A 19,131-nucleotide genomic window follows, 5' to 3' on the forward strand; every position below is an offset into this window, starting at 1 on the left:
CAGTTTACATTGAAATACAGTATGTCTCTGTGGGAACAGCATCACGACTGAGCCGGGTACCCGGGCAGGCTGTGGGCTTGGCAGCAGGGGGTGTTCACTGCTGTGACTGTCGGCATTCGCACCCGCAAGTGAGCCCACGCGCAGCAGAGCTCCGAGGGGAGAGAGCGGCCCGTCAGAGCCAGGCAAAGCACCAGGCGTATACGTTAAGTACAGTCATCCACAAAGCTCATGTGAGCATCTTGCATGGAAAGTAAATTGTGGGGGACTTAGGATTTCCTGTAAAAAAAGTGTCTTCTCAGTGACACAGGGGAGGGAATAGGACAAGTTGAGGTTAACAGGCTGCTGTGCGTGGGACCAAGACCTTAAAAAAACCTTTAATCCTTCCAGATGCAGCACAAGCACAGGCCTGATATCTTCAGAGACTGGTTTTAAGAAAGAGAGCCTGAGGTTTTGCGAAATAATGGAAGCAGAGAGGAAAATGACAGAACAGGGTAAATTCACAGAGGAAATAAAAAATGTCAGAAAAAAACAGCAAACATTAACAAGAAGTACCACAAAAGAGAAAAAAGGTTGAGCATGATATGAGCAGGGAGAAGGATGAGCACAGACAGGCTTAGAGAAATACGTATTTTACTTTGCTTTCATGAAAGGGGATATTGTATCTTATTTAGTAGGCCTGCAGGATTATTGACCCACTTAGGACAATATCTGCCTAACTGGAGTCACATACCTTTGCACAACAAGGAGAGTGATCCCCTCAGGACCTGTGTTCCCTGAGGCAGGTATGGTTTACTCCTCAGAAAAGCACGGGGAATAGATAGATATTCAACAAATGGTAGGACCATGCAAGCTCCTTAACTGCTGTAAAACATAACCACATAGAAGATAATGCAAAAGAAAAGCACAATTGGTCCCTGATGGAAGCCTATTCAGGTGTCCAGACAGATGCAATCCCAAATTCAGGTGGAAAGGAAGACCGTTGTGATGATGCATTTAATACTATGATCTGTTGTTCCTTCAAGACATGCTGCAGTGCATCTATTTGATATTGATAGCATGTACCCATAAACAACTGAATATGAAATTCCCTCCCCAAAGCAGAAGCCAAGCCTATTTTGAAACTGAGCTGCTTCCCAGAGAGAAAAAACAGGGAAGGCTTCCCACCCCCTGTCCCCTGGTGCTGCAGTAAGCTGGCTCTGGGGTAACAGAGAGAGAGGGAGGGAAGGAGCACGAGTGGCGAACGACAACAAAACCCCATTTCCATACCCACAGCTTTACCCCACCCTCAGTGAGAGCTGGTCCCCCTAGACTTTGGCACTTGTAACTCATCACAGCCCCCTGCTTTTTGTCTTCAATCCGCCTGCCCTCCACCAGCAACTCGTTTTTCTTTAGCCTTGCTACTCTGCAGTGCAGAAATAAGTAAGAGTCTTATACTTTGTGATGCTGATGCAAGGGAGCAACAGGGGATGGAGAACAGCTTGCCTTTAACAACATCGCTACAGCCTTTAATTCCTGTAGACAACTGAAATCCCATTTTTATCTTTCTGGCATTATGGGTCATTATACTTTTACTGTTTCCAGCATTTTTTTTCATGAGAGGCTGAAAGGAAAACTTCTTTAAATAGGTGATTTACCGTAATTTAGTTAAATGCTGTATAACACATTGCATTGGTACATTAAGTGCAACATGATAGAATGTGCTTTATTATGCAAGAAGTGGTTTTAATTGCTCATCACCTCAATGCAGTTGCACTTGGTGCACCAATATAGCGCTTTCACAGTAGTACTAGTAAAATAAAACACAATTATAGCTCAGGAAAATTCCCATATCAATGTGCATCTCTAGCAGGCCTGTAAATTAACTTGTCAAAAGCTCGAAGAAGGCTGAGTCCTGGGAAAACTTAAAACTATAAAAATCAGTAATGCCAGTCTGTTTCTCTTTTTTTTTGTCTAATCCCAAATCTTTCATGATCCAAGCTCAAAAAAAACCTTATTCGATCTCATTGATAGAAAACCTCAGCACCAAGCCTGAAATCCAGGCAGAGCACACCTTTGAAATTTCAGTCCCAAATTTGAAACCAGGTACAATTCCACTGCTGCCTCTCATTTGTGAGACTGAACTCCGCTTCAAAGAGCCCCAATCTGGGAACTCTGTAGGCTCAGATCACAGCTTAGTGGCATAACCATGAAAAGCTGAAGTCCATGTGAGAAACAGAGAACTCGTTTCAACTTCAAATAACTCCTCTTCCCTGCTTCTACCTGCTTTTATAATGCACATGGCGGGGGGGGGGGGGAAGAGAGACACTACAATTAGGAAAAAAAAAGAATGAGAAATCCTCTGGATAAATGCATTTGGACTCCCTCCCGGGCAATTCATTCTGATTACAAAACTGCTGCAAAATCCTAACAACAACAGTAAAAACATACATCTTGTTGCTTGCTGCCCTCAGTTTATCTCTCTGTAATGACTGACAGCAGTGTGGGGACTTTGCAGCACACTGAGCTGACTTTGGCATATTCCAGAGCTGAGAAATCTTCCTCAAAAATTTTCCTCCATCTTCTTCTGTTCAGTTGTGCTCATGCCATGTGCTCTTCAAACCCTAGTCGTTATAGCAGGAAAAGTGCAGATGACCCCTAGGTTACCCCAGTCCAGACAGCTGGAGATACCAGCTTACACTCCTCCCTTTGATTCCCTGCCAGAAACTTCCCACATTCAGCACAGGCCAAAAGCAATTTAACCCTAAAAAACTAATTTCCCAGGAAACAGTCCCTGATGCCTTTATGCACATCTTACATATTTTTTCATGGTCTCGCCATGCATCTAAACAGCAAAACAAAGTGCGGACAACAGGTAGTGTGTATCATCTCATCCCAGCTCCATAATGTGGATGGTGTGGGTGGCGCAGCCCCAAATACACAGTGGTACAGACTTTATTGGGAGTATAAAACCTCCAGGGCTTTTGCCATGGTAGTTGGTAGCTCATATGAGAGCCTAAGCTACCATTCCTGCTTGGTCATCCCCACCTTGGCTGCTCCGTGCAGGTACACTTGCTCCAAGCCCTCCCTTGTTGTCCCCCAGGCCAGAGCAGCATTGCTCGGCGACCTCCTTCTTCTCTGCCAAATGCACCAGGTCTTATCTGTCTCATTTAGTTCGGCTTCACACAGGGGAGTGCATAACCCAAAGTGTTACATGTAAATGTAATAATCCATTTGACACTGAGAAAAAAAGTAATCCATGAATAAATTTTCATTAAAATGTGATCCCACAGCTTGCTTTCTTAATTCCTCTGTGCATTTCCTTGCCTTCTTCTCTTTGCCCCCAACCAGATTACACTTGTTAGTGGCCATGATGGAGAGAAAGAACATATAAAGTGGTTATTTTTCCTTTTCGTTATTATTATTGTGGGCAGAGTACAGAAATTTCAGTGCAGATTGAATGAGATCTTTGTATATTAAGAAGCAAATTTTCTGTGTATACCGCTCTGGATAAAGTTTTAATTACCTCTGTGTGCAATATTTCACGATCTGTTTTATGCTACTCTACCATTTCAGATGTGTCTGGTAAAGTATGACTGTGCTGCAGTCCAACTGGAAAAGGAGTCTGGCAGAGCCATGGCCATCACCCTGACTTCAGGCTTTTGAAAATCAAGGCGGATAAGACAGGAAATCCAACGTTCTACACATTTTGGTTACCGGTATGTGATTACTAGTTTTGGACTGGTCACAAGAGGGCACCATATTACAGAGCCGATGGAAACACTTTCAACACTTGCAAAGTACCATTAATAAATAATTGAATGTGATGCTGGGCAGCGGACCTGGCAAGGAACAGCACCTGGAAGGGAGTAGAGACTCTCTGCACCTAACTGCAAGGGAACCGCTAATGGGAAGAGCAGTTTGCAATTATACATACAATCCCATCGCTTTTGAACTAAATGATGACAGAATGAAAAAATTAGTGTCACGTAAGTATATCATTTTCCCTTAACATCTCAAATTGGTTAGCCTGCAGTGACTAGGCCAGCTTCTGCAGGGAGCTCCATACCAAATCCCAGAAATTATTGCTGAATTTCTTATTCCCCCTATTCTTGTTCTTATTCCTCTCTCTGCCAAGGAACCGACATCGTGCATCATTCACTGCCTTGTGTGACATTGGTCTTGACTCAGTAGCGATTTGCTGCTAAGAGGGCAAACATGCTGATGCGGGTGCTGAAGAAAAAGAGCCAATATTAACACCTGGTTTAAGTGCAATGGGTGAAAAATGGTTACACCAAAATAATGACTGGTCCTTTCTTGAATCCTGGTCAACCTTTTGTCCAAAAATGTCTTCTGTCTTCTCAGTGGGTTCTCAATGGGTTAACAACTTTCAGCAGATGGCATTAAAATGAAATAATGCCCTTTTTCAATGAAAAGAACTTGACTTTTTCATATTTGCTGTACCCTTACATAATTTCTTTGTTACTCAGGGCACTTCTTTTTATCATGTATTTCCATGCTTCTGCCATGGTCTTTATCCTTCTCTGGACCACGTCTGTTCCCACTACAATCTATCTTTTTTGGATGGAGCAACCCAAACTCACTGTAGTGGTCAAGGTGATAATGTCCCTCAAACTGGATAAAACCATGCTATTTTCAGTATTGTTCTCTCCGGAGTTTAGTCCAATATTGTTTCCCCTAAAAAAGTTGATTGCAACAAGAAATTGATTATATGTTCTCAGTTTCCTGCCCTAAGAGGAGGAAAGCAAATACAAAATATGGAATTCTAATAAACCCTCTCATGTTTTTCATACTCATACTATTCTGGCTTTATAATTTAGCCATATTAGCCATTCTGTGTCTATTAGGAAAAAAATCGGGACAATTATTGTTATATAATTCTACTTATAAAAATATCTTCCTTTGTGAGGCATTAACAATAGAAAAGAAATAAAGAATAAACATTAAAGGTTAATTTGTTTTAAGGCCATATCTTATGTATGCTACCAAGTTTGGTATCAGCTAAATGCTTCAAGGCAAAAGGTAAAACTCTCACAAATGCTGCCCCTGAAATTAAAACCTGGAAAAAGGAAAATATGGAACACATGGAACAAATATATGTACACATATACTCTTGGTGATATTTTGAAAAAGGTTTTAAGACATTTTTTATGTCACAGTTCACAGCCCACACTCCCACTGGGAAGGAGAATAATGAAGTAAAAGATACCTCCAAATTATTAATAAGGGTCCTGGCTTATGCACAAGTCTTCCAAGAAATATGTCTTGTAAAATGAGTCAGTCCATCAACCAAAGCAATAATAAACAGCAGTGAAAGTGAGAACAGCTTCACATGGCCCAACATATGTGCATTAACCCCATGACGGTGCGGATGGGCCAGCTCAGCATCCGCTGGCTCCTCTCTGCTGGTGCTGCCAGCTGGGTGAGCAACCAGCGCCAGCTGCAGGAGCAGATTTTGGGTATGGGCTTTTGTCCGCTAGAAAATAGGAAAATTGACTGCTGAGCACAGAAGTAGTGTTTATTAGGGTGATAATAAATTAGACTATTGGAAAAATTTCTGGACATTTTGTCCAGGCAGAATTGGTAGATTTTATATGTTTGGCCAAGTCTTGCTGGCTCTTGTCAGCCCACCTGAACGTACCATGGTATCCAGATATTCCTACAGTGCATGCACAGCAAGGCCAACACTTCCAAGCAGCACCTAGACTGTCTTACTCTGCATAAATGACCACACTGAACATAACTGCAATAAACCCAAAGTCTCTTTGAACTGCTGGATTTACCACCCCTGCAATGTACAGTTCATTTTTTAAAAGGTCCAATGCATGCCAAAATAATCATCATTTATCCACTAGATCCAAAATTTTGCCCTTTATGGGGAAATTGCTTCTGAGCTGAAACTTTTTTTTCTCTTCTTGGCTTGAGCTTTGAAATTTCCCACTGCCTTTTTACTAGACTTTGTTTATTTTTTTCCCATCCATGCCATTGTAATCTGCCTTCCTTGGAAAGTAGAAATGCTTTGAAGCTGATTATCTGGATTTTGTGAATTATTATGAATCTTAAGCATTGACAAATCAGGTATAAGGCTTCAAAAGATCCTGATATTTCTAAAATATCTTTTCTAATGAAATTAAACATTCAATTATTTTCATTTACCTTCCAAATATGTTTAGCTTTTGAAGGTCCATTTAGATATAATTTTAATAATATCTTTGTGTACTAAAAATTTTAAGGTTTATTTCATTCATTCTTCTTTCATTCTTTTCTTCTTTCATTTCTTCACACCTGTTGTCTTCCCTCGAGGTCTTTTCCTGCTAAGCATGAAACTAAAAGTGGCTTTTAAGAGGTGTTATACTCTGATAATCAGGGATTGTCTCTCAGGGTGCATGGCAACTTTTGTTTCAGGATCACTTACAGGACCACCTTATTTTCTATCAGAGATTATTTCTCGTTACTGGCAATGGAAAGAGATGTCAGCAAAGTAATCAGTTTTAAAACTCAGGGCATGTGTACAGAGCCAGTGCTGGTTTCATCTAAAGCTGTGAAAGTCCTGCTGGAGAAGTATATCACATGATTTTATGGCATTGTGATCACTCAGTGGTATAACTTGGTACCCGAACCTATAGATTTTAACCCTAACACAGTGAAAAATCTTTTGGCTTTCTTTGGGGTCAGACAAATTACCTTACATGCATGCACTTGCCTTAAAAAAAACTCAAATCATTTGAGCACATTTGAGAAGCCAACCCTGATACTTCCATGTAGTCCTTGTGTGTAGTTCCAATCCCATCCCATGTAAAACATTCAAGAAATGACAAGGATGATCCAAGGTACTAATCTAAGGGCCATGAAGCAAAGCAAATAGGAGCAAGCTCCCAAGTAAGCAAAAGGAAGTTGTTCTTCATGGAACAGGTCTTAGGCCAGTGAAACTACTTGATGAAGGACATGGTGGATGCATGAGGCTCTAGAAGGCACTTGGCAAGTACCTTGGAAAAGAAATATATTTGGGATTACTAAATAGAGAAACTACAAGAGGATCTGGTAATTCCCTAACCTAAAAAGTGCATGAAGCTTACTGTGCTCTTACTCGTCCTTGTGCACATGCATATCGCTTCTCATAGAAACAGAATTTTGGGCTGGGCAAACCTTTGGTCTCTTCTGCTCTTAATTGAATTTTCACTGAAGTGAGATTTGTATATCTACATTTTAAAGTATAATTATATTCCCCTGATCAGTGATAATTATCTCATTCTAAATTTCTTGTAATGAATTATGTAAGTCTGATACTATTTTTTGCAAGAAAAAGAAAAGTACTGCTTCTTACATGTTCAACAGCTTAATGCAGTCAGGAGATCCAAACTCACCAGAGACTTACTTTCTTAGATAACTAAATCTTTTCCTGTTACATTTTCAATTACAAATATCTGATATAAAGCTTAATCACCAGAAATACAGTATTTCCATTCTCCAAATTATGCAATTATGGTATCTCAGCATATATTTATTTAATGTTCATTAAAAGGAACAAGTGGAAGAATACATACTGTTCTAATTATCCTTGGTAAGCCCTCCATGTTCAACAAGTGTCCAAGAACAGTGGAGCAAGCTCAGGCAAAACTACTGAGGTAGGAGAATGTGCTTTGCACCAATAAAAATCTTCAACAAGGAATCAAAGTCAGGCAGGGCAGTATGAAAAATGTAAAATTGCCATGGTTTTAAAAAAAAAAAAAAAGTAAGCAAGTTGCCTCCTACAGAATAGAGGGCACCTAAAGATGAACTGTGTCAAAAGACATAAACCTTTCTGGAAATCTCTGTTGAAGGTATCAGTATGTTATAATCAGCATCAGCTATTTAACAAGAGGCCCAAACACCCTGATGAGCTCTCCTTTCTCCATCATCCCTTTACAGTCTTTGAATATGCTTCTTGCCCAGCATACCCTGCAATTATGCAACTCATTTCTTCCCTCTGATTTTTCCTAGATGCTCATCTCCTAGATACTCCTTTCCCAAAACTTTTCTACCCTTACACCAGCTTGATTGTTAGGAAAACCTTCAGCAAGTTCATGCAAACTCTCATTCTTGATCTTCCTTTCCTACAGTTCAAAACTGAATTCCTCACCTATCTGCCCAGATTTTCTTAGCAGTGCTGGATATAAATGAAATATATTTCTTACTCCCTACCAAAGCAACCCTCCACATGGTGAGACACCGCCAAACTCCTGGGCAAGGGAGAAGACCACCACCCACTGCTGCGCCTGGCTTGCTCTATCACGTGGGAGCGAGGTATGGCTTTCCTTGTTTCTCTTCCTCCTCTTTTCTGTGCTATATTCCTCCGAAGAGGCAAAGGAAAAAAACACCAACTTTATTTTAGTACAAATTCAACCAGCTGGGCTGCAATTATGACCATCCTTTTAAAGGTTTGTCGCAGACAATTTCTGTCACAGCAGTTCCCCCTTCCCCAGGGGCTGGGGACAGCTGGGAACTCATGGTTACCCGCTTCACAGGTGTCAGCCGGGGAAGCACATGTAGAAGTGTCACACTGTACCTCTAGTTGTTCACTTGGATTTTTAACTAACACCCACTGAGAGAACACCTAATCCCTCTCCCAGTTAAACCCCTGTAAAACCAGTGCCTTTCCTTCAGCTCGGAGAGAGCAGGTTTTGATTTCAAACTGCTTTGAACAAGATGAAAAAAACCAGATCCTTTTTTAACTGGATTCAAACTGTTAAACACATAGGCAGAACAGCCATGTGTGTTTCTTTTCTTCCAGCAGCAGAAACACTGCTGATGTGAGCTGCATCTTCAAAAGTCCCCCATGGATGCAGCTGCTCCCCGTGGCAGCGTGCTGTTTCCTTCTCGTTTCCATTCCTGCTGTTCTCCTTTTTTTTAATCAAAAGGCTCCCCCCTGTGAACTGGGTGCAGTTGCAGTACATCTGCCCGGCTGGCAGAGTAGAAGGACCCAGCACTGTATTTAGCAGATTTGCATTAGCCACCAGCAATACAGAGCAGGGAAAAGTGGCTGTGCACCTTGGTGAGACATAAAGCATGACGATGGGGAGGAGCAAAGAGAGCAGCTTCTACCTAATTCCCATGGCTTTATACCTCAAATCTGCAAACAAATATAACACACAAAGGAGCCCAAGTGGTCCTAGTTTTCACACTTCTTACAGCTTCAAATTATTCCCCAAAGCTGCTCCTTGCTAGCAGACACAGCCACTGCAGGAGGCACTGTCTTGCTTCTGAATTACTTTGAGAGAAAAGCACTAATTTTAGTGGAGCCAGGCTTGAAAGGGAAATGGGGAATCTGTTTTTGCTAATGGCTATAAAAAATATAGGAAACTAGCTTGCTGGTCCAACATGTGAGAGTGTGACCATCACGTTGCCTGCAGCAGGGAAGTCTATTTTTCCTGTTCTTTTTAAAAAAATCAGTGGGAAAAGAATTAGGCAGTTATGGGGAGCCAGTGTTAGCAGAACCCAGACAAGAAGGAGAAGTGAAGTCCAAGGACACCTCCTTCCTCTTGAGACATCTCTGATTCACTAATTGTTCCCTTTGTTATTACCGCAGCAATTGAATGTATTTTCCAACTCTTCATCTTAGGCCATTAAGCCATTTCTCACGCAATATCACAGTACTGACTTCCAGGCTCATTTTCACCCTTGGCACAACTCCAGGTCTTGCTCCTCCTTGCATACCACCAAGATCCTCCCCGCTTGCCTGGGCTTCTCCCCCAAGTGACTCTGCAGCCTGTCGTCCCCGTGCAGCATCACGCTGCCAATGACCTCCTCATCACTCATTCCCTTTCATGTCACTTTTCCCAGGTGACCTTCATGCCACAGGCCCTGTCCCTGGGCTGGACTCTTCACTCAACCTGTCACAGTGTAGGGATGTAACAAATATAAATCTATCACATTGAACGTCTGAGGCCACTTATTTTGGTACCTCAGGAGGACATTTGACTCAGAGGCTCAACAGCAGTCGATGACACACAGGGGAATGGTTATAGTTCAGCAGGCTTTGGAGAAATTAGGTTACCTATGGAGGGTCCTAGATACAGGGTTAGGCACATAAGAAAATCTTGACCTCCTCAAGACATCAAACTACTCAAAAACCCCCCACACAAAACCCCCTATTTGACCATTACAGTGTTACTTCTGCTTTTCTAGGGTGTGATATACTTGAGAAACAGGACTTTCTCCAGCACATATCTCCCTCCAAATTCAGAAGTTGCTGGACAGGCCAAAGGATGATTTTCTCAGTCTAACAGCAGTGCGTGTGCCCCACCAGCACCCCAGCACTGCAGAGAAGCTGGGCACTGAGGTGCTGCTAAAGCCAAGGGACAGAGCTCCTCCCCAGCTTGCTCCTGCAGACTGTATTAATTTTCGAAAGAGCCAAATTGATTTCTCATTTCATTCTCTCTAGCAGTAATGAACAAAACAGCCACATGGCAGAAATGCTCTCCTCCACAGCCTATTACAGTGTGTTAAAAAGCCATTAATTCCCAGGTTTCCTGTCTTTAGTGAATAGGTTACTGTCACTACTGAACTTAGGCAATTGCCCAGCAGCTGAAAGGCAGGAGCAGGGGAACTTCTCTTCAGTACTCTCAGAATACAGATACACAGAAATCTCTGAAGAAGACAATCCAGGATGGGGTCTAAAATTAAAAGTATGATTCAAATGATTTAACATTTTCCTCTCTTCTTTCTCATTGTGGCAGTCATGACAGAGCATGAGCCCTTATCTATTCTGCTTTGGCAACAGAGGATGTCACTTCATGAAGGAGTTTAGATTAAGAATAGCCATCAACTGTCTCTAAAACAAATGGACACTTCCACTGACACTAACACTACCTAAAAGTTCACTGTGTGCTTATTTAACTAGCATCCATGTCTTCATGAATCACAACAGAGGGTTTCTGAAGGCCATCCCCAGCAAAACCTCCACATGGGGGTGTGCGAGCAGCACTGCCACACACTTCCATGAAGTGCTAGACCAGAAGAGCCTCCTTCAATCCTTCCCCTGTATTTTCCTCTGGTCCACACAGCATTTTCCTTTAGAGCTGTGTCTTTCCCTCAGCATAAGGTCGCCCTTACAGCTCCTTGGGGCTATGGGGCTCTTTGCAATTGGAGCTGGAAGTTCACTGAAACCTTAAACACTGCAAACCAATGTGCTGTACTCCAGGTGACTTGCTGTGTGTCTTAGAAAATATTTCAAGAATGTTTGAAAAGCCAGAGGACTCACAAAACTACTGCAAAACCAAGCTGCCATGAGGTAGGATATGAGGTTTGGCACACCAGAATTGGGAGTGGGACAAGTTTTCTTTGAACCATTAAGACCAGTAAACCCATTCACTTAAGCCTTTTTAACACATCTTAAAACATACTGAAATTAATTAACTAGTATCTCTGTTTAGCACGGTGGGCAACGAAGCAAATATCCCAATAGAGTAACCCAATTTTCTTTATGCCTTCACCAGATTTACACTAACAAAACCACCTGTGAGCAGTTTCTAGCTTACATTCCTTTAACATAAGACAGGAACTGGGGCAAGGATGTGGCCCTCATCTGGCAGCACCTGTGTTCAAGGGTGCCTGCACAGAGGTGTAGCTGTTTCTTAACGCAGATCACAAACACACAAGACAAGACTGCAAACTGCACTGCCCAAGGAAGATGACTTTGTTCCTCTGATTACAAACAGAAAGATGAGTTTTTCTCTCATGCCAACAGCCCAACCTTGCCAAGGGAAAGGCTCCTCCTGCCTTACAATTCAGATGGTCACTTGGGAACAGTCAATCTTTTGGTCCACGGACAAGCAGTCTAGAGAAGCCTGCACTCCAGCTAACTGTATTATAACTCTCTAGCAGGGCAATTTTAGTCTTAAGGGCTGTCAAGGCAGCACCTTAACGCAAACCTTTTTCACAATGAAAAATATTAGCACTTACAAAGTTCTTAATATCTATGCAAAGCAAACTATAAATAATTCATTTACTCCACATGCATCTGCATCATTTGAAATGCATCAATGCTTTTATCAATACAGTGGAATGGATTTACACTGCACAGAATAGACTTGGGGGCATTTAGACTATGCAAGTATTGTTGATCTGAGCATTATTACTAAAGGTAAACTGAAATAAATTACCTCAGTTACTACACGATGATTTTTTTCAGCATGGTAAATAAAACTTATTAGTTCTAGGTCATTAAATTCAATATTAGACTTTAAAAGACCCTAGAGATTCTATGATGTTATTAGGAAAACATGCAGTAAAACATACGTGCTTCAGTATTAAAGATAAAAAGAATTACTCTATTATACTTAGATATTCTTTATTAGTGCATTTTTCAGAAGAACTTTTTGAGATAAAAGCCTAGCTGCCATTCTCAGGTGCGAGCTAGGCACGCAGTGGTTCTGGCTCTCTGAGTGGCAGGTTTCCAAATAACTGAGCCATTTCTGAAAATGCCATTCAGAGACTTTTGCTAATTTATCCACTATTCCTCTTTGGATAAGAATAAATATTATTTTGCCAGTGTTGCAGGTGAAGCAAGTGGGCAGGGACCTCAGAAAGCAGGGCTTCATTTTCAGATTTTTTTTTTAGTTAACTTCCTATGACCCCAAACATGTCCTCTGGTGTCCTGTGCCTCAATGCTCCTCGCTGCTTGAATATATTGTGGTCTTCATTTCAACCTTTACTCTTTTCATGTGGCTACAACCTCTCTGCAAGGACTGTCTCGCCGTGTCTGGCCAGTGTCTAGCAGAAAAAAGATGCACTCCTAGTTGGAACCTCCAGTCGCTAGCATACAGCCCAAAATCCTGGCAACAGCCACTGCTACATACACTCTGTCTTGCAAGATGCCAACAGCAAGGCTGGAAAAACATCTTCGAAGAAGTAAGTAATGATAGCATGTTGCATCCAATCAATCGCAATAACCACAGGCAGTATATTATAGGTTGCTATTATGTTTTTCTAACTACAACAGCAGCCAAGTACTTTCAGTGTGAGCAAAATGTATTTGCCATTAAGTACAAAGACAGAAGATAAGCATAAGTCTCCACAAGTAGTGTCTACGATTCAGTCTCTACTGCTTGCTTTGACATTGGGCACGATGCTGCCTCCCTGTGAAAAAGGTGGAGTGCTCCCGAGATGTGAAGGGGCAGGGAACCACGAACAGGGGGTCAGGTTCACAGCTGATAGGAATCACTGCAGCTCTGTAGGGCCACAAAGAGCACTCATAACCCAACAGGCCTCTCAGGCCAGGTCCAGGTAATGACTATGGATTATTGGTTTCAGGATAAATCAGTCGACTGAGCTGCTCTTCAGCACAAAGTGCAGGTACCCTTCTTTATCCATGTTTTTGTCCACCACTACAGGAACATTGCAGCATCCCATTGCACTTTTCAGAAACCTGAGCTAAAATCCTGTGTGAGAGGAATTACAGGAAAAGCCCAGTAATTGTGAAGCCTAATTACAAAGTAATGTGGAGCTTGAGAGCAGAACTGCTGAGCAGTTAGAGACTAGACTAATGAGTGGGCCATCTGTCATCCACGAGAGGGCTAATGAAAGGCCGGCACAGGACACTCCTGATGGTGTATGGAGGAGGGTATGTAAATGAGGAAATGTCCAAATACAATATTTAAGATACACAGTATGAAATGAGCTGCTAATTGGAGCTCACATGCATGTTTAGCATATGGACAACATAATTATAGTTGTACAGTAAAGGGAAGTTCACAATAGAGGATGGTAATAGAACAGCGCGGGGTGCGATGCACTGTGATGAGCAGAAGAGTGCAGGAGGAGGCACAGGACGGATGGGGCTGGAAACGAGACACAGCTCAGATTCTTTGCACTTGGATTGCAGGGCAGGGAGGTGCCATTTGATCACCAGCACAATCTCAAACTTCCTGTACTACACTGCTTTATGTCTACTATAGTACACCATGTGTACTATACTACCCTACTATATACTATACTGTCCGGAAGAGGAAACCTTCACAATAAATCCAGTGTTTTGTTACACTACAGGGGAAATCTAAGCAATAGCAGTCCCTGGAAGTGGAACTAGAAATAAACTCTGGAGCAGTCAGTTCTGGTCTATGAATGCGTTGCTCCCCTCCAGAGTGCTCTTAACTGAGTCAACGACAACAATGATCAGGGCAGTAGAAGACAGCAGCTAATTAAACAAAATATTCTTTACTCTCCCTAAACCACTGGATAAAAATGCAAGCTGGAATTTGAAATTACAGGGGCATCACAGAAACTGTAAGCGGTTCAAAGTTCCATCTTTGGCACATCTCTCACTTCGTGAAAGTAAATTTAATTGCAATTCCAATAAAAAAAGATGCAAACATATCCACTAACCAGCCATGAGTTGCAATTGAAAGCTTAGAGGAAGTCTGTAATCTTTGCACTGAAAGTGTAGTTAGTGTCAGCTTTGAGACTGGTTCTCTTCTCCCCCCCCCCAAGCTTCTTTGAAATCAATGGAATGACAGGGCTATCGATCAGAAATACGTTATTTTTCCACTTACTCACTGCGCATCAAGAAAATGCTTAAACATCAGCTCATTCCATCAGTTTCAGTGAGCTTTCAGCATATTTTCAAGTGCCAACCTGAATAGAAATACTTTTTTTTTTTTTTTTTTTTAGTTTTAACACTTGCTCTAAGACTCATTCAAGTCAAAGGAAAGACTTTGCTTCTTCAGAGGGTTTGAATCAGCCCCTCACTTACGGGGAAGAACACAGATATTTAACTGACTGAATTCTTTTGGAAGCAAATCCCTCAGATGATTCAAATACTCCTAAACATGCAACATGTTTCATCTTTGGCAAGACTACCAAACTCCCGTCTTCTGCAATAATGAAGAGGGAAAGGAAGGAAATAAAGCTTTGAAGAGCCAAGGGGACTGAATTTTGCAGATCTCTGAATGACCGTGATATTTTGCTATATAATTAATAGGAGAAGAATGGGAAGAAGGACAGACAACAGCTACCTATATTTTAACAGTTGTGCAGATTCCCTGCCAAATGTCAACTCATTTTGTGAGTTAACATGCAATTTTAAACACGCAATTTTGAAATATGCAATTTTTCTGTTAAGGCATGCCAGCACTCTTATTATACTAAGTTTTATTACTTTGGCTTTGGCATTTTCAGTCTCTTTCATTTGCGTTCTAAAAACTGAGAACAAGAGACCAATAGCAATGTGTGCTTGCAATCAGGCTACTGGTCTTTCATCTTCCTTATCAGGGACCTTAATCAAGATTTCACCACTCAGCCAACTAGAGAAAGCTGTGAAAAGCAACTATAATGCAGAAAAGTAATTAATGTTGTAAAATGGCTTTGGATCCTTGGATGAATGACATTGCAGATTAGCGTCTTACCCTTACATGCGAAGTCACCCTTGGGTAAATATACAGAATATCTATTTGCTTCATAAAATTTCTCTGTCAGTATCAGTGGTGTTGGCAGCACAGCAACAGAACAAGTCCTTCTAAAATATCTATACATGTTTGCACAATGCTACTTTGTGCTTTGTCCTTTACAGAAAAAACATTTTAGTAATTCCAGATCAGGCAAGACTGAAGTTAAATTGCACTGGAGTCAGTGAGAATACATGGGAGGACAGAGATGGATTTTAAAACATTCAAGATTGGAGTCTTAGTAAAAGTTTATATGGCATCAGTATGTGCTCGTAATTGGAAAAGCATAGGAAATACTGTTTTTTCACAGAAGACTGCAATTTTTGGAAAATATGCCTTACATACATGTAAAACTGTACTCATCAGAGGGGGGATGTTACACACAGCTTCATGGCAATACTTCATTCCCTGTTCCTGTAAAAGTTTATTTAATTCATCATCATTCCCTCATATTCTAGCAAATAAAGAAAATAGCAGTAAAGGTCTCCATAAAACACCTTGTACTTCATTAGGGCCATTAGGGATATCAGTGCTAAAAATGGATGCTAGACAAATAATTCTGAATTGCAACGCAGCTAATATTTCCACCATCCTTATTCCCAAAGAGTGGTTATGGGAAGCACCATTGCCCCAGAGTACGCAACCTGAAAACGAGCTCCTGCCCATTGGCAGGTGTGTTTGTGGAGGTGCGTATCGTCTGCAATTGCTTTCCCCTCTAGTTGAATTGGTGGGAGAAGTCAGAGGCAGCTGTGCTGAGGGTGGCTGGGGAACGTGTTAATTCAGCACTACCCTTTAGTACTCTCTCTTTTCATTACAGGTATTAAAATTGTTCCCAGTGGGCGTAACAGACAATGAAAGCCAAACACAACAAGGATTCGATCCAGTTCCCCACTAAATTCAAAAGAAAAACTAATAACTTTGATGATAATAGAAGTTGGACTGGAACCTACATGAACGGCATACCACAAAATCATTTTATTCTCGCCAAAGCTTGTTCAGACTGCAGCAGTTTCCAGAGAGAGCTGGAATCTACATCCCCCAAAACAGCTTTCCTCCAGCAAATACTACATGTATTAATTCAAGCATTATTTTGTTTTCCCCTGACTAGAAAACATAAGGCAGCAGAGGATAAAAAGAGCACATGGCTTGTGTGCAAGCACCAGCCCAGCTGCTGCTGGACCACTGTTTGCCTGTTGCTTAGCAATACTTCACCTCTCTGCTGGGAATATAAACCTGAAGTTTTGTTTACGGTAAACTAATGACTGTGACAGTGCTCCAACCACTTCTTCCAGCCACGTGCTACATCACCTACTGAATGCTGGAAGCTCTTGGAGACAAAGGCTGTGGTTTTCAACACCTACTTACGAGCCCACTGGACAGCCTTAAGTAAAAAATTATAATAACAGAGCAGTGGTGTTTGCATATTTATCAGGAGGAAAGCTGGAATAGGAATTCGAGGCTTGAATTTTTGGGCATGGTTCTGGGCAACCAGCTCTAGCTGCCCTTGCTTGAGCAGGGAGTTGGACAAAATGATCTCTTGAGGTCCCTTCCAACCTCAACCACTCATCGACTGTGCAATTTCAGGAGCAAAATAAAGAACAGGAGGAATAAAGAAGGAAATAAAAAAGACATGCCCAGAGAGCAGGGAAGCAAAGCAGACACTGCAACACGTTTGTGCCTCACTCACCAGTTATCCATTTAGCCTCTGGGTCATGAATTTTGAAATCATCACTGAAGAGATCTTCCACTGTTATCTTCTTCTTCTGAGACAAGCTGTTATCTTCCGCTGTAAAACATTTAAAAACAAACTGCCATTACTTCTACTTTGAAATGTATCTGAAATTACAGCAACTGTGAATAGTGCCATGTCATATCTCATTCGGAAACGGTCCACATTAAACTTTCTGTCACACATAAGCCCCTTCCCATTGTCCATGTTATAAAAGGACCATGTAGTGGTTCACAAACAGAAACCTCCTTGTTATTTATGCCTGGACTCAGCAACTACAAAAAGACCAAGATATAGCCCAAAACACACATTTTCGGACATAACCTGATCAAAAAAGATTTTAAAAGTCATGAAAACACACCTCTAGATGTCATAGTACTATATAATGCTGACTATTCCAAAGAAAATTAAAGCTACTTAACACTAAGACTATTCTGAAATCATTAGTTAAATTAAAAAAAGATAATTAAAAGTGACCAAGTTTTTATAGCTTATATTTTTATTTCCTTAAAAACTGTCATGCAGAACTACAGTTGGAAAGGTATTTAGCCTTATAAGGGCTCAGTCAGATTACTTCAGGAATTCACAGATGACTTTCCATGGGAATCAGACACTTGACTGCAGAAATATTTTTGAAAAATCTATGAGACATAACCCTAAATCCTTAGGTGTTGCATAGCTGGCCCATACTAATTTTCATTTTTAGTGCAAGGATATTTGCAAACATGGAAATCTGGACAGCTTTTAAATTGAAGAACCAGTCTGCCCGTTTAAGATGCTGTAAGATCAGCTTGTAACAGTGTCCTTCATTTAGTTCATTCTTCCTAACTCTACTCTGTAGCACTGCGCTTTTTCCACAAATACTCGCTGTACATCTTCCTCCACTGTCCTTCATACAGTCCTCTCTGCATTTCTCGTTATTCAGAGATTGCCAACAGGTTTCTGACGCAAAGCACAATCTGAAGAAAATGCAGAACTGATTTCTGTCTGCGTATATATTATTGTTAAAAGGAAATCTGTCTCATCTAGGATGCCACCAAGACTAAATATGCATGAGTCAAACCAAGTAAAACCAAGGCACAAACTTAACCACTTGAAGTTTGCCAAAGCTAGCATCCTGTGTCAGAATTATACCTTCTCATTTCTATCATCACCTCTCCACTATGTAACAATTCTCATACACAACACAGAGGCTCCTGGGCCTGTAACTGAAGTGTTTACGTTGAATCAATGGATTCTTGGGCCTTACAGATGAGGAGTATATATATATATATTACATCACAGAACCTTATATCAGGTGCTTAGTTAATATGAAAAAGGATTTTTATTTTCTCAAAGCTGAATTTTTTAGAGAAAAAACTGAAACCAACAATTTTGATTAACATTTTCTTTCTTTCTTTTTTTTCCCAACAGTAATTTTTTTTGTTATGACAAGCAGTCACCTTCTATGAATAATTTGTTTCCAACATTCAATTTTTTGCTGAAAAAATATTTTCATGGAAACCTTTCAGTCAGTATAAACACATTTGCTCTTTAAAGGAACGTGTGAGGCCACATTCTGAGTATTTCCACAGCAGGTATGTGTGCTTCAGCATCTTTCCTCACTACAGCAATCCTCATGCCTGAGGTCTATTGGTATCATGCAGTCTTAGCTATCTTTAACATTTTTTATTACTAAACTTGTTACGCTGACACACTGGTGATTAGACACATTGGAAACAGACTCTGAAGCCATTAGAGAGAAAAAGTCTTCTTCACTGCACTAAATTGAAGCCCCTGAACTACCTGAGACCACTGAAAATTACCTATGAACTATGTTTTGTTCCACTAAAAGGTGTTTCAATATAAACTATCGTTTTTACCAAATTAAATTATATTCTTCAGTTTTCATATTTTTTCCAAGTCTGATTGAGGTTTCAATCACACTGCTCAATGTGGCTTCCAAATACCCAGACTCTTTAACAAAAGTCCTCAGCCAAATCCCTC

At 41.0% G+C, this 19,131-nt stretch overlaps 1 protein-coding gene across 4 annotated transcripts in view; it reads right to left on the minus strand.

The window, feature by feature from the left end:
• The window catches only part of DPP6 (dipeptidyl peptidase like 6), a 566,701-nt gene that overhangs the window by 156,523 nt on the left and 391,047 nt on the right, over positions 1 to 19,131 (minus strand). For all 4 annotated transcript variants that reach the window (XM_087730211.1, XM_009467586.2, XM_087730220.1 and 1 more), the window contains exon 3: positions 17,104 to 17,202. In XM_087730211.1, coding sequence (XP_087586337.1) covers positions 17,104 to 17,202 — 99 coding nt within the window. The remainder of the gene's footprint in view (positions 1 to 17,103; positions 17,203 to 19,131) is intronic.

Source organism: Nipponia nippon, unplaced genomic scaffold (assembly GCF_047370975.1).
Source record: "Nipponia nippon isolate SJK-2023a ecotype South Korea unplaced genomic scaffold, ASM4737097v1 scaffold_1, whole genome shotgun sequence".
Lineage (NCBI taxonomy): Eukaryota > Metazoa > Chordata > Aves > Pelecaniformes > Threskiornithidae > Nipponia > Nipponia nippon.